This window comes from Mustela nivalis, assembly GCF_964662115.1.
Source record: "Mustela nivalis genome assembly, chromosome: 2".
Classification (NCBI taxonomy): Eukaryota; Metazoa; Chordata; class Mammalia; order Carnivora; family Mustelidae; genus Mustela; species Mustela nivalis.
Window position 1 is genome coordinate 184353517 of NC_139021.1, and position 16474 is coordinate 184369990.

General features: G+C 52.6%; 1 protein-coding gene across 2 annotated transcripts in view; it reads left to right on the forward strand.

Annotated features, from left to right (window-relative positions):
- MGMT (O-6-methylguanine-DNA methyltransferase) overlaps nt 1–16474 on the forward strand; it is a 271087-nt gene that overhangs the window by 210786 nt on the left and 43827 nt on the right. For both annotated transcript variants that reach the window (XM_082719831.1, XM_082719832.1), the window contains exon 3: nt 12056–12216. In XM_082719831.1, coding sequence (XP_082575957.1) covers nt 12056–12216 — 161 coding nt within the window. The remainder of the gene's footprint in view (nt 1–12055; nt 12217–16474) is intronic.

Here is a 16474-nt window from a genome sequence, read left to right on the forward strand (position 1 = left end):
GAACACCTGTAAATAAATGCTGCTTTGTTTTTGCTGGAAAACCCTGTGACACCCCCTTCTCTCTTCCCCTGGGAGGGCTGTGAACCGGGTCCAGGCGTGGAGCTTACGGTCCACAGACCCGCCTGCCTGCAAGTGCGACAGCCTCCCGGAGGGCTGTATTGATTTTTTAAGAGGAAGAAAAAGGCATATAAAATTGGACTTTCCAATCTTCTTTGAGTAGGAATTGGTGCTTCCAAAGGGAATTTTAATTGGCCGGCTGTGCAGCTAAAATGTTTTCTACCCTTTTCTTTCTCTTCTTCACCGTGCCTCTGTTTATCCTTTCAGACTCGACCCCACCCCACTTACTTGTACTTCCTGCTCTGGAGCATAATTGGGTCCTTCACGGGTGGACTTCGGATTAAAGGACCCTGGGGTGGTGCTAAGTTTGAGCACCCTGGAAGGAAGGCAGAGGGTGTTGGGGGGGCAGCCAGCTCGCAGAAGGAAGGGGGGGCGGGAAATGACATCTGTGCTCGCTGTTCAGAGTGAATCATCCTTCAAATTGAAAATCGGGGTTTCCAGTGCAGTGACAATACTTGTTGAAGAAGTACAAATGCTTTCTGCTTCTTGTAATCTACTTCTTGCAAATATTAGTACTCTGGAAAAAAGATTTATTTTAATAATGTGAGTTTTGGGGTTTTTTTCTGTAGTTAACATTGTTTTATTACCCTATATCCTTGCCAGAAAGTGCATTTTAAGAGTTTCAATTCAAAATTAAATATGACCTCAGTGTTTTAAAATACAATTACATTAACTGTCCATTTAATAGTTGCTTAAGATTTTTTTGGCCACTAATGTATAGTCAGTATACTTGTCTGATATTAAATACAGGGTTTTCAGCCATGCTCGCCAGCTAACGTGTTCCAGCTGCAACAATAAATAGGAGCAAAGGCTTTCTGAGAAAGTGAGCTACAGAAAGTCGTTTGCAGATGAAACTGCCATGTTCTCATGTATCCTCAGCTATGCTTTCCTTTAAAAACTCCACTGTGTTTGATAATAGGGAACGATCTATTATTTATTTAGAACTGTACAAACCAATTTACAAGACAGGTAATTTAGTGGTAGTATTATTTATTAATGAGCCCAGTACACAAGTTAATGGGACCAAACCTGGTGGAGGTCAGCCCTCCTAGAATGTGTGCCTTTTGGAGAGAAAAGAAGTAGGGTCTTCAGAACATTCATCATTATTTTAACATTTAAATTAAGACATGTTCCCTTGCTAAGATGTAAAATAATTTTTTCTTTATTTTTGAGATTTTTTATTTATTTATTTGATGGAGAGAGACAGTGAGAGAGGGGGGAACACAAGCAGGGGGAGTGGGAGAGGGAGGAGCAGGCCTCCCACTGAGCAGAGAGCACTGGATCATGACCCAAGCCGAAGGCAGATGCTTAACAACTGACCCACCCGGGTGCCCCTAATATTTTTTTCTAAATCGCATCACAACAAAGTAGTCTTGAAGCTGTCTGGAGATGAGTTTTGTTGACCGTTCTAAGGCTGGGCCTGTGTTAGTCCTGTTAGTAGCAAAGGTGTGAGAGCCTGGAGAAGGGGCATGGCTTCCCAGGCTCAGCACACTGTGCCGTCCCTGTCACGGCCTTTGCATCCGGGATGCTCGGTCCGCACAGTCCAGAATTCCCAGTCACTGCGGCAGGGGCGTGTGTGTGCCTGCTTCCTGGGAGCGGCTTCCTTCTCCTGTATTTTCCCCCGGAAGTGATCTCAAGGCAGTGACCGCAGGGAGTCTGCTGTGCCCTCCACGTGGCCAGGGATGGGGGGCGGGGGGTTCTCCTCCCTAGGACCTTGTCCCTCTTTCTGTGATGATCTAATGGCCACCTCTTGGAAGACTGGAAAACCTAATGCAGAAATGAGGGGCAGTGTAAGTGGCCTTCATAGAACGTGTCTGTGGTTCCTGGAGCTCCACCTTCATCTGTGGTCAGAGAATGAACGTGGAGCTAAGTGTGCTGTTTAACTTCATTTTTCCTGTGTTTCATCTCATTATGCAATTGATCGCCTTGTATCAGGAGTGGGGAATGGGGCCACCATGAAGGAAACTCACCAAGTTGTGTGTCTTCAAATCTGAAACACTTCCAGGTTTTGACTGTAGAGTTCTGTCAAAGTAAGCAAGATCGGAAGTGATGGCCAGTCCCTGAGCTTTAACAAAGCCTGTTACACAGCAATCGGCTACAAAATCGGGAAAGGCAGAGGAATGTAGCTTTCACTATTTACAAAATCTTGGTGGGTTTTTCTCCTTCCCTGGGGAGTGGTTTTCAGCAAATTATTCATTGGAAAAATGAAATCTGAAATGCAGGTGTTTTTCGGTGCATGAGCTATGATGGCCGTGGTGACGCCGCCGCATCTTGTTTGTGCATTCGCTCAGTGGGCAGGCACTGAGCACCAGCAATGTGTCAGATAGGACCCCGGGGCCGAGGACAGAGTTGGGGTCAGCACACGACAATGCGTGGCCCTTCCTTCAGATGCCTGGAACAGCCTTCGTGGGACGCACACCTGCCTGGAACAGCCTTCGTGGGACGCATACCTGCCTGGAACAGCCTTCGTGGGACGCACACCTGCCTGGAACAGCCTTCGTGGGACGCACACCTGTCTGACTTCCTCGTGCCACCTACGCTGACATCTGCCCGAGCAAAAAGCCTGGCCTGCTCGTTTGCCAAGCCACGTAGAGCAATAAATCCTGTGGTTTTTCTCATTCTGAGCCTGGCTTCCATAGGGCCGAGTGTGGGGAAGATGATGGGTCCAGGATATTCTAAGGCCGAGCCTTCTTACCTGTAAGGAAAAACATTGTACAGCATGCTCATCAAGGCATTTACATGTAAACGTGGCCTTCCTATAAGGGTATAGACCAATAATGCCCAGTGGGCCACTCTCTACAAACCTGATACCCTCTAGTATGGGTACCTCATCTCTCTTCTTGGAAGTGTCTGGAATATAAAAGAACTAGAATTGACACTCAGATTCCCATTGTCTTTGAATTGATAGGGCAGTGGGCCTTGGGTGTACACGTCTTACGGATTAGTGAAACTTTACAGAAGTTATGTAAATGTCAGAGAATAGATCCAAACGCTATACAGGATATATGCTACGTAAGGTACATGCTGTCAAGAATGGAGCGTGTAAACACAGGGGCTTTGTGTGATAAGGAGGAACTGTTTCCTTTTCGGAGAGGATCAAGAACGCTGGGTTCACGGAGGTGGTCCGGATAGTAAGGGCTTTGGATTCGCTCTAATTCAAATCCTAGTTGCATCCCTTATGCCTTGGCTAAGTTATTTCACATACCTTCTGGACTCTGTTTCATCTTCTGGAACATAGAGATATTATCTCCCTCGGGTTATGGGGAGGAATAAATACAGAACACTTTCTTAATTAAATATCTGGCACATGTTAGGCACTCAGCAAATAGCCGCTGTGAAGTCTTATGCACGTGTTTGCCTTGTCTTGTTTCCCTATAGTTGACCGTCACCTTTATTCAGTGGACCCCCCCCTTTCCAGAATGCCATATTGTGTAATGAACGTCTGACACTGAGACATTTTCTCGACAGGGACTTCTGTAGTCAGTTGCCTTGACTCTGGCTGACCTTGAATGTGTTATTGAGAGAGTTGGGATATTAAGTTGCATGTAAGAAAGCCAGTCATCTTTTACCCATCTTGACTGTGGCCCTGAGATTTTCCCGTTCTCAGGCTACTTTCTTTTCCCCCTTAACACCTGTTTGTTTTAGGGAGCAAAGGCCCTCTCTCTGATGTTCCGTTTTTCCTCTGTGTCCCTACAATCGTATATCCCAGAGCAAGCCCTTGTTGGAAACCTGTCTTTTTCCTTAGGCGTCCTTGCAAAAATTTAATGGCACGGAGCAATTAGTAGTGTGTAATGACTCTCTGCACTATCATTCTGTCATTCGGGCTCAGACATCGATTTTCCTTATCTTGGCATGTGAAGGAAGGGGTCTGATTCCTGCCTGTCTCTCCTTAGCCTGCAGTGGCACACCCCCTCAGCAGAGCAGAGCAAGGCCACACAGAGTCTTTGAGGGCCTTGGAAGGGACAGCTGTAGCGAGAGTGCAGATTGGCCCAGCAGAGAGAGATTGGACCACAGAAGATGCTTAGAGCAGGAGGATGCTGCTCTGGGCCACACGAGTTAAGGAGTCAGCCTGAAAGACGTTGAGGTTGACCAGATGCCCCATTCTGAAACCTGATGTGAAGATGAAGCTTCTGTAATTTTTGTCCATAAGCCAAGTCATGTATGTCCCCTCTTTTCTGGGAGGGCAGAGAATGACTGAATGATGCACAGTTACCTAACCCCAAAGATCCTTTGGGTGGGAGGGAGTCCCTATATGGGAATACCAATAATTTGATGAGACTGGTGGAAATGACTCTTTAAAAATTGTATTTTTACAGATATTTTTCACCAGATGAACTAAATTTATTCTTCTTGACAGGCTTGTAATCTACTTAAGTAACAATTTGATTAGGATTTTTCTATTCCTCTTTCATGTTTGCTATTTCTTTTTAAACTATTCCGTTGTCAATGGGTAAGTATTTTATTTATAAGAAGCTAAATGAAGCTGGGAAAGAGCAGTCCACCTCTTGCGTGTGAAATGCCGGAAGGCTGCTCCACTCCCTGCTTCAGTGGTGAAAAGCAAACGCAACACAGACATAAGGCTATTTGAACTCTTTATTTGCCACGTTTACAATATTAATAACAGCGTTTCTAGAAGTTGTCACATCAAGTAAAAGATCTTCATTCCAGGCTGTCTTTGGGGGCCAAATTGAGACTGGATGCATGCATTTAATAAATTGTAGTCTCAAGTAGTCATTTTTGTAAATAATTAGTTTCAGTGAAAGAATAAGTTAGCATATTGTATGCATCTAATGTTGCAAATGTACATACAGCAAACTTTGCTATTAATCAACAGTCAAGCACTGCAAGTGGGGTCTCATACATAATGAATTGTGCTTAAGCCTCATGGGCTTCTTGATAGAAAAATAAAAGAAAACACAAGTGTAGTAAGCTTTTGAATAAAATTTAACTAGATTGCTCTGCATCCTGTAATTGTTTTGGAATCATTAGGGACCTGATAATTCATCTATAGTTTTGGGGTGTTTTTATCTTCATCTGTCAGATAGTAGAGATTTTAATGATATGTTAAAGTGTTGATAAAATACGGTTTTCCTTTTAAACAATTTGAACATTTAGGGGAGAAAGGAAGTAGGCTTTTTTAAGGCATTCCAGTCTGCCAAGTGTACTATTTTTAAATTGTGTTTTTAAAATGTTTTATTGCTTATGTATTTAAGGATCATTTTCAAAAGGAAAAAGAAGTGTGTAGTTCTTACGACATGTACCTTGTATGGAAGAGTTGAAAATTTACATAAAATTTTCTGGGTTTGGAGGGTTTAAATAGTACCATAAATTCCTCTATGGTCTTGTTTAGGTTCTGACATTAATTTGAGCCCCAAATTTTGAGGGCTTAGGTTGCCCATTAAAAACTGATACCCGATTTAAGCAGCATACCTGTGACCACCCAGAAAGTGAGTTGAATTTTACTGCCTCTTCCTTCTCCTATTGTTGGCCTTGGGACCTAGACCATTGGTAGCCCATGATCGGATCATGAATGTAGAATTCATTTGGGGGTCTGTGGGGCGATGGAAGGCGTCAAGACACGGAGCAGGTTGTGCGTCCGTTTTGTCCTGACCCACACTGCGAGAGCCGAGCACGGGTGTGCAGAGCACCTGCCGGCTCCCGCCAGCCCCCCTGCAGGGACGGCCAGCAGCGCGCCTGCCCCACGGAGCCGTCTTCAGGACTTCGCATGCAGCGGGCGCGGGCTCCCTTCACTACCGGTTGTCCTCTGTCGAAGGGTGGCCAAGTCTGCTTTGTAGAGACCGACCTGTGAAAACAGACGCCAGGACCCCACACGTGAACGTCGGTCTGTCCACCTGGGTGTCAGGAGCCACGCCAGCTCTTGGCTCCCTGCCACTGGACACGCGCAGGAGTTGCGTCCGCCGTCTGTAGTGTCCGCTTCAGCGTGTTGCCAGGGCGTCGTGTCCGCGTCCTCCCTTCTCCGTCGGCTGCTGGCACTCCCAGGGCGTGGGGCAAACCGCGCACGGACCTCCCAACCGTCAGGACGGCGCCAGATGTGCGGTCGCGCTGCCGGCCGTCACCACGAGCCGCACTAGGCCCCCGTCCTATGGCCGGACGAGCCCGTCGGGAGCCTCTCCTCTCCGTCTCCCGCGCGGCTCTGCTGTCGGAGGCCGGCGTTTCCCTTTGATTTTCGCCTTCCCCTCTTTGCCCCAGATTAGAAGGTCCGATAACTGCAGGGACCCCGTCGCACCCGCGTGGTGGTGCCGCCCGACAGCTGCGGGCCAGCAGGCTGTGTCGCGGAGCTGTCGCTGGAGGTGTGCGCTCACCCGACGTCCTGCGGCAGCCCTCATCGCGGCCACACCCCCTCGGTGTCGCTTCACCCTCGTGCTACAGATGCTGCGTCCACGCTCTCGTGGATAAGCCACGGATGTAACGGATCCTCGACAGCGGCTTGTGTGGACTCAAGCCACAAAATTCAGTTGGAATATAGAGTTTAAAGTCTTTATTCAGCCCCACTGTTTAAAAAAAGAAAAGATCTTTTTTGATCATAGGTTGAATAATTTATTTCTTATCTTCCATCCCACCACTGGAAAAAAGAAAAAAGCAAACTTGAGCAAGGAGGTGTAATTAAAGGACGAACCCATCAGACACAAACGCAAGAGACTCCGCCAGAGACCTGTTGAGTCAGACGTAACTGCGCGTACCGGTGATGCAGAGCCGCAGCAGGCACGCGTTTCATAGTCCCTTCTGTTGCAGCTGTAACGTTTGGCCGAACATGTGCTCTTCCTGATGCTGTGGGGTCCGGAGCCCACCCTGCGCCCTGGAGCCAGAGAAGGGGTGGTGCGCTTCTGTAGCTCAGCTCGGGGACTCTTCTCCTCGTAAGGGTGTCTGGGGTTCTGCATGTGGCCAAGGCCCCACACTCTTGCTTCTACCACAGGCTCTACCCCACTCTCCGTGGGTTTTCCCAGATTGATCTCCCAGCCTTGCTAAAGGACACAGCTTGGGTCAGCGCGCTGCCAGATTCCACATGAACTGCAAAGAATACGGGTCTTTGGAACTCTTTTCCGAGGTTGAAGTTCTTGGCGTGGGCAAGCCTCTAGCATCACCAGTTCATGTTCCCAAACTACAACACTCGGTTTTATCCTGGGAGGACAAATACTGGAAAAGCACTGGGGTCAAAGAGAGAGGGTTTTGAATGTCTGCCTCCTGGGTGTAGCTAATGCTGCTAATCAGATGTGAGTAGCTTAGAACTTTTGGCCTGTTTTCTTACATCAAATGGGATTTAAGCCAAGTACATGACATTTTAATGTCTTTGGGAAGTAGAATTCATTCAGAAATGAAGATGTAGTGGTTCTTTACTAGCAGTGAAGTCTTGAGGCGCCCCTAAACCTGAATGCCCAGATCTCCTACCAAACTGATTGAGTTTTAAAGTGTTGAGCAAATTTGCAGTGTGGAAAGACCCTGGAGGATGTGGGGTCGGGAACGTTCTTCCATTTTTTTCTCATGTCAAGCCAGTCCCTGACACCGTTGCAGACCTCGGGCACTGCCTTCTGGGGTCCTGGCCAGCCGGGCTCTCTTTGCCCCACGGCTCCTGGTTCTGCAGCGGCCGCTAGCCTGAGCCCAGTGCATGCGACCTCTGTGTGCGGCGGATGGATGGCTCGGAACCTGTCCGGGAGGCCGTTCCATTGACACTTGGTCCCCTCCCCCTGCCTGTCTGCTGCCACCAGTGTGGTGCTGCCCCTGCCCCCTCGCTTTCTAGCTGAAATCCACATCCTGAGACACAGGCTGCTTTGCAGGGAGAGGGACAGCCTTCCTGGGAACGCCGTGAGCGATGGGTTCCCCCTCCACCTTCACAGGCGAGGCATCCCTGCGTCATTAACACATCTTCAAAGGTTCTGGAGCACTTCCCCACACTCCTGCATCCTGATCTGGGCTGAAGGACAAACCTGACCTCTGAGCCAGCTCGCCGGGCTGTTCTCTCTCCGAGCCCCGGCAGGGAAGGGGTCATGACTGCAGGAGAACTTCACTAGGGACTTTGGTTCGCGCCTGTGTTCCAGAGCCTTCCCCTGACGGCCACTGTGTGGGGATCGCCAAGAGCTGCATGTTTCTTGAGGAAACCCTCACACCAAACCACGTACGATTCCGTGTCTGCTCCGTTACAGTGTGCCCGGTGTGCTGCCCTGTCCTCTGTGGAAAAGCTCAACAAGGCCAGATGCGTTGGTCAGCCACTCGCCAGCCCTCTTGAGCCAGCCCTCTCGGGCCAGGAGGGAGGAGGTGGTGCCCAGTGTCCCAGGGTCGGCCGGGTGACTCTTACTGAGGACGAGTGTCGTCTGGGAGAAGGCCTCGGGCTGGCTGACTCTCATGTGTCCCTTTCTGCATGGTCCCGGCTGACGGCGGGACGGGGCCTGCTCTTTGCCCGTGCAGGCTGGCTGTCCAGCTGCTGGCCCTGGGTTCCCACGCCTGGTGCTGGCCCACGGACAGGGGTGTGCGACTCTGTGGTGGCTGAGGGGCAGCTCCCAGGGAGGGCTGGGGTGTGGGATTTACGGGAGCGTGGACCACGGAGCCCGTAATCACTGGGGCCTCAGGGCTGGTGGGCAGGGGGCCAGCAGAGACTCCTCCGTAATCAGGGCGACCGCCGGCAGGGCTGCGCCGCCGTCACACCGCAGCTCGCACAGGGCCGTGCGAAGCGAGGCTGGAGGAGAGGGCAGGGCAGGGAATAAATTTCGTTTTATTGTAGAAATGGAAATCTGTGTCATGGCTTTAAAAATCTGGTTTTATGTGTGTGTTTAATGCCATTCATTTTAAATGTAGTATCATAAATCCTTGCTTCAGAAGCAAAGCTGTTTAATTACATTTCACCCATGAATAGTTACCTAATGCCAATAGAGAAAGAGTTAAAAAGGAGACCTACAGAGTAAATCAGAGGTTGAGATCTTTAGCACAAGCATAAAAAATCAATTTAAGATGAATTTTACTACTATAAAAATTCTTCAAATATCCTTTTAAGAGTGGGAAATGCTAGTAGGGACACAGCTCCCATTCTGGTCCCTTAGCCACGAGGACACAGCGACCAGCCTGGTCAGTGCCTTTGATGCCCAGACGCCCCTGCGCCATTCCGGGGCCTCAAAGAGGTGTTAAGTCTTGGAGCACAGTGGGTCGCTAGTGGGTACTGAAGGCCCCATCCCATGGCCTAAGGTGCCCCATATCCCGTGGTGTCTGTCCCCTGGCCAAGGGAAGCACAGTCACCATTGGTGAAATGGGTGAGCATAGCCCAAAAGCTCTGAGACCTTCTGGCCTGTTGAGGGAGGCGCCAGGCACACGGGGCCAGCGTGGGTGCTCAAGGCAGGAGAGGGACGGGGATCTCCCAAGGGCTGAGGGTGGGGACGTCGGCCCCTTAGCTCTGTTCATCTCCCATTTGGGCAGGTGCCACTCACAGCTTGCTGTATGCTTGTGGCTGAGACCTTTGTGGACAAACTGCCAACCGCCGACACACACCGGGTGGCATTGGCCTTGCTTTGTGCGAAGGGAGCCCTGGCTCTCCCTAGAACACCGGCCCCCTCTCTCTCCACCCCCAGGAGTGGGATGGCAAGACATGCGCCAGCCTCCCCCTCTTTATTCTCCTTTGTCATCAGTGCACGTCTGTTCAGAACGGAAGGAGCAGGATGCGAACAGAGTGTCTAGAATTTCTCTCTGAAGTCGAGTGACATTCAGGCCAGCCACGGAAGTCCTGGTTCTTCCCCGACCAGACGTCCTGATGGAGAGAGAAATCGGGGCGGGAGCAATGTCTCGGCTCTGCTGGCCCCACGGTGCTGTGCAGGGAGCACGTCCTGTGGGGGCCCTCTGTTGATGTGGGTCCCTCTGTTGATGTGGGGCCTCTGTTGATGAGGGTCCCTCTGTTGATGTGGGTCCCTCTGTTGATGTGGGGCCTCTGTTGATGAGGGTCCCTCTGTTGATGTGGGTCCCTCTGTTGATGTGGGGCCTCTGTTGATGAGGGTCCCTCTGTTGATGTGGGGGCCTCTGTTGATGCGGGTCCCTCTGTTGATGTGGGGGCCTCTGTTGATGCGGGTCCTCTGTTGATGTGGGTCCCTCTGTTGATGCGGGTCCCTCTGTTGATGTGGGGTCCAGGCCGGCCACGGGCCTGTCCTCGTGGGCTCCCACGGGGATCTCCCACAGAGATCTCACGAAGATGGCATCTGGGCTGAGGCCTTGGCCTGCTCTGTCGGGTCGGGAGGCGACAGGATGGCCGGCCCGCGTCTGTTGTCCTACTCGGCCGGGTCATTCCAGGGGACTCGTTTCTTTGACTTTCCCTGTCCCGTTCCTTCCCCACCCTGTCCACATGCAAGTGCGTAGACGCTCTCCCCAGTCCCGTTTCTGTTCTACTGTAGAAAAACCGTGGAAAGGACATTTCTGTGCATCTCATCCAAGGAAGCTGATTTCTGGCGAGATCCAGGACGTCCGTGGAGACTCTCATTTCCACAGGGCGCCGTGCCTGAGAGACTAGCAGTGCTGCGAGGGGCCACATCCGTGAGACCTGCGTCCGCGCCTTCTGCGGTTCCTTGCGGCGCGCAGCGGGACGTGCACGGGCTCCCGGGTCTGCGGCAGCCTGCGCGTGCTTGCAGCTTTCCCACTCGGCGCCGTCGGGCCCGTGCTCCTGCGGCCGCCATGCCCCATGTCCTCCCTGTGCTGGGCCGCATGGCCAAGCCAGGTGCGGCCTCTCCACTCAGACCCTCCTCAGGGTGGTGGGTACGAGACGAAACAGGCCGCCATAGACCGGTGCCCGTGCACGCGTCCTTAACCCAGAGTGAGGCTCGGAGGGCCAGGAAGAGCCGCGTGCAGCTGCCCCCGAAGCTTCGGGATCTGAGATGCCAGAGAGACGCTGCCCTCCAGGGCCCGAAGGCCTCGGAAGCCTGCCAGCTGTCCGGGCACCTGGACAGGAGGCAGGAATGTCAGCTGAGGAGCTCAGACTCGGTGCCAGTGCTTTCGTGGGTGTGGGGTTCCAGGAAATCGGAATAAACGTTGGATCCGTCATGAAACTGTAGGGCTCGGAAGCAGGGATGTTTGCTCGCTCCCGCAGCGGGGTCCCCGGAGCCTCGGCTCCTGCCGAAGGGGAGGCCGCGCTGGGAGAGGCGGCCGCCGGCTCCCGCAGGGGCGGGCGTTGCCCCGCGGGCCAGGAGCCGACCAAGCGCCGCCACGGTGTGTGGTTTGACCGGAAGGAGACAGGAGGAGGACGTGACCGTAAGGAACGCACGGGGGACTCTGGGGAAGAAAGGAGAAAAGCCAGACGCCGAGCAGCATGACTGGCGTTAGCCTCGCGGGAGGCCGGCCCGCGCGTCAGACGCTCTGGAGCCCGAGCCGCCGCGGGCCGGGAGCGGACCGCAAGGAAGTCCCCGGGTCACAGCCCAAAGCGGTGCAAAGCCCCGAACGCGCTGTTGTGTTGAAACTCTGGGAGGCGCGGGTGGTCCCAGGCGGGGTAACTCCTTCGGTAGTATTTCTAGAAGAAGGTTTGATAAGACGCGATTTTACAGACAAAGGGTAGAGGGTCGCGTGCGCCCGTTGGCCGTACGACGGGGCAGCCGCGCTCCCACCGGGCCAGCGTCTCGCGTGTCATCCCGACTGTGTCACATCCTGCTTCACGGGGTGACTGCAGACGCTCAGAGCCCCAGACGGCAGAGCCCGTGTCCCCGCATGTTCCTCCCGGAATCGCCTCTTGTTTGCAAAGAGGGCTTGTGTTTCTTAGAGCCAAAGGGGGAAACGTGGCGGGAAGGCCCCCAGCCCTCCTGCGGGCACCGGCCCTCCACTGAGCAGCAGTGGGCTCCCCTCCCCGAAACTGCTGCAGACGTCCACGCATGTTCGCCCGTGGGCACCGCAGGCGCTCATCCGCTACCCACCTGTGTGCACTTGGGACCGGAGGTTTATGACCCTCCTCTTACCTCTTTTGCAGGCCTGCGGCGGCCCCCGCGCTTCCTGAGCTGCTTGGCCGTCCGGAGAAAATGACGGAGCCCCTGGTGCAGTGCGCGGCCTGGCTGCACGCCTATTTCCACGAGCCCGCGGCCCTCCCACGCCTCCCCTTGCCTGCGATTCACCATCCCATTCTCCAGCGAGGTCAGTAACTCCGCCACCTCCCAGGGTTTCGCTCAGGGAGCTGGACAGACGAACTACCGCTCACGTCACAGCCCGTTTTATCGACTCTCCCTACTTGGTATTTTTACATCATCTAAACAGAGACAGCGTGTGTCCGCGCTGTAAGGACAGGAGTTCACGATCTCCACCCATTCCAAATGCTTGTGTTGGCTTTGGCACGTGGTCACATAATTCTTGGCAAAGGCAGTAAAAATGATGCATGCAGATCGACTCTTGACTCTTGTTGGCTGAAAGGTTTAAATAGAAACACATCTGAATAGCAGTGAATTTTTCAATAAGCTTATTGTTAACTTAAACTGTCTGCTTGCCAACAGCACAGAAAATGAGGCTTGTACATGGACAATTAGCTACTTCCATAAACTCGGCCGGTGACATCTCATCAGAGTGGGTAGTGGCATTGTGTTGTCTCAGAGAAGTTTGCAATCTAATTTCTCAAACTTGCCGTAGTTACTGTGTGCTTAAAGCACGGACTGAGAACTTACTGACTAAATGTAGCACGTTTAAGGCACATGGTCTGTGATCACCAAAAAGCATTTTCCCAGATGCTTCTTTCTGATTTCTTGTTTGGACCTGAATTATGGCAACTGAGATTATTCTACACATATACCAGAGGTTCATTTTGTGTAGTGGCTTTTTATGCTCATATTAAAATAAGTGCATGTGTACGCGTACACAAATATGTCTAGATGTATGAACACCCATAGTCAAGGGAAAAAACGACCCTGAGGTTTTAGATAAGGTAAATCTAGGGCACCTGGGCGGCTCAGTCGGTTGAGCGTCAGACTCTTGGTTTCAGCTCAACTTGTGACCTCGGAGGCTGCAGGGGACACGGTGTGACCTCCATGTACTTCTCAGGCTGGGAACTCAGATGTGGTTTTGCTTCTGAAGTAGGGGCTTGGGAACCCTGGTGCTCTGAACTATGCCGTCCACTGTCGTTTGTCACTTGGAGAGTACCGCTGTGCCGCTAGGAGCAAGGAGGCTGCCCGACCAGAGGCTCCTGGGTGGCTCAGTCTGCCAGTCTGGCTCAGTTGAGCGTCTGCCTTCAGCGCAGGTCATGATCCCTGGGTCCGGGATCAAATCCCACATCGGATTCCTTGGGCAGCAGGGAGTCGGCTTCTCTCCCCATGCACCCTGCTTGTGGTCATGTGTTCTCTCTCTCTCTGTGTCAAAAGTAAAGAATGAAAGAAAGAATTGCCTGACTGGCTTTCCTCTCTTAAAGTCTGTTGACTAGTGAGGAGAAATTTAATGTTTTAAAATTTTCAGGACAGAAAAATTAAAAAACCAAGTCAGGAAGTATCTATAATCAAAGGTAGAGGTGGGGAAAGTGAGCTTATAAAATCCTGAGGTCCTGTTCTTGGTGTTTGAAGAGGGCGGGGCTGGCCACACTGAGCCTGCCTCCCTGGCACTGGGCCGAGCCAGCCCACCTCCTCGTCCAGCCTCCATGGGCACTGTGGGTGTCCGGAACGAGCTGGAAACCGCTGCTGGGGTAAGGATGGGGGCCGTCCAGCCCCAGCCAGAAGCTCTTCCCTGTCGGACGAGCCCCACAGTGCTGGCAGGTGCTTCCAACCGAGGCCAGGTCCCTCTAGCCGGGTTTAGGGGAGACGGCCTCCAGCACCCTCCTCGGGACAGGGTCCCCTGGGCCAGCCCCACCCCCCTGACAGGGGTCACTGCGAGCCGGGGTTTCCCACGCCTTACCATGTGCAAGCCAGGTTTTTCTAATTTAGCTCAATCGCTGACTCCCAGGCAGGGACCAGGTGTGGGGATTTTACAGTTTAAGAAGGGAGGGGGTGGACGGTTATGATAGAATTGCTAACACGAACCCCCAGATGTGGTAACACCTTTTTCTATCCAGTGTCGCTGGCTTGGCTCTGTTTCCACTTGGTATCTTATAGCACTAGGGGAGTCATGGTAGGCCGACAAGTCCCATGCCAGGAAAATCCTCTGACAACCTCCGAGACCTCCAGAAACTGGTCATTAACGTAGAGAAAGAAACCGTTGGGACGCCTGGGTGGCTCAGTTGGTTAAGCAGCTGCCTTCGGCGCAGGTCATGATCCCAGCGTCCTGGGATCGAGTCCCGCATCGGGCTCCTTGCTCTGCAGGGAGCCTGCTTCTCCCTCTGACTCTGCCTTCCACTCTGTCTGCCTGTGCTCGCTCGCGCTTGCTCGCTCTCTGACAAATAAATAAATAAATAAAAGAAACCGTCACAGGCTTGGAGGCGTGGCTACATATTAATGTGGAATAAATGTTTTTTTTAATAAATTCTATTTTCCGTGCATCTTAATTTGGGGGCACGTTTAATATGCTTTTGCGTATCATGTTTTCATCCCAGTCTCACCTCTGAGATTTAGACCTGGTCTGATTCTTTTAGCTTATTCTAAAAACATAATCCCGACAGAGCCCCAGCGCCGGAACCTGCCTGTCCTCAGGAGCCAGCCCTTGCCCTGGGGGCCCCCGGGGGCCAGGCCCCTACTGCATTCCGTGGGTCCCTCTTGTCTGCGGGCAAGACAGCTTCACGGTGAGATGGGCACCTGTTCAGCACTGGTTCATCTTTTAAGGCTGGTGACACGTGTGTGTGGACGTAGGCCATACACAGTTAAAGTCTTTGTCAGGTTAGTTAGAACTTAATACTGGAGATTTCATGTAGTTCAGCTTCTTATCTTGGAAAATTTCCCAAGTGCGATTAGTAGCAGGTTAATTGTCCGGGTTCTCCTGCCAAGGAGTGTGAGGCCGGCCCTTCACGACCGGAAGTCCGCAGGTGTGTGCCGCGCCGCCGCCGGGGTCCTCCAAGGGGTGAGGGCAGCGTCTGCTGCTCAGGAAAGCACCAGCAACCAGGTGTGGAGTAAGACGTGTTTAATCTTCTTGTGAGACTGTTCTGAGTAGAGGGCGTTTCCTAAGAAAAAACCGTTGTGTGTTGTATTTGCAGTTTGGGGGGTTACCTTGTGCCGATCTGCTGTTAAAGCGCCGGCGGGACCATCTGCCGCCGGCCTCTGACGGAGAGCCAGCCGTCTCGGGCACAAAGAAGCATTTTAGGGAGGGCAGGGGCTTCCCCATCGAGCCCTCGCGGAGGTCAGCACTATTTTGAATTCATTTTTCCAAGAAATAGTTACTGAATGAAGCCATTGGTCTTGAAATCTAAATGTTTCTTTTATAATGAGATACCGTTTGAAGTTCTTTCCTGTTAATGTGTTCTAAGTCCGCATTTACTTCTCAAAAGTAACGTCGCTCCATTGTATACGTAAGCATCTTCGCGTAGCCTTCGTAGTCCGGGGCAGAGCAGGTGAAAAGGTGGAAGTAGACTTTGCCAGAAGCAGGATTTCTCAGCGCTGAGGAGGGGCCAACTTGAGGGAAACTGAGACCCCTCTCGGATTCAAGGTGTGCACTCGCTGTCCTCCCCTTCCCACTCCTCTGCCCATCGCAGCGCTCAGAGCAGGGAGCCTGGGCCTCTCTGCTTGCTCTCCGGGCCAGAGTGGGGGCTTCCTCCACGGATGGCGCCCCAAGAGGCGCGGTGTGAGCCCTGCAGTGTGCGAGGCAGGGTGAGCCCGGCAGCATGGACGGTGGTGCGGAAGGTGGGTGGTGGGGGCTGGACGGCGGTGGACCCCAGTGGCGGTGTGAACGGCGGGTAGTGGGGACGGCGGGCGGTGGGCGCCTGCGGTGGCGGACCCCAGCTGCTCCTTCCGGTGTCTTCTCACAGATGATCGTTTTTCAGCAGATGAGTTCTGAGTTTTCTTTTCAAAGTGACTGCAATGTTCCCTTTTAAATGAAATATTTAACACTTTAATAATTCCTTCGTCACAGCTATTAGCTTGTAGCTATGAAATCCAGCCGCATGACAGTAGTAAGATCCGCATTTGCCAACCCTGCCGGCGAGTAGCGTCTTGTCGCTTCTGTTCCGAGGTCTCAGAAAGGATTCTCGTGCTCGTGTAAGTCTGTTGAACAGCCTCTCTGCAAAGGGCCTCTCCTGCAAGCCCTTCCAGAGAGTTACGGGAAAGGCCCTTCCAGGGTGAGCAAAGGTCCACACTGTGTCCCGGAGGACGGTCCCCCGGGCCATGCGCTTCCAGGGGGCTGAGTGAGTGCTGGGAGGCGGCGGGACCCCGAGGACGGACACAGCATCGTCACGCCCTCCGGCCCTCACCGGAGACGGCTCTGGAAAATCAGAAATGCCTCCTGGAGAGGCTCATCGCGCCAGCTCGCCCGGGCCCCCAGCCCCACAGCCTTCACG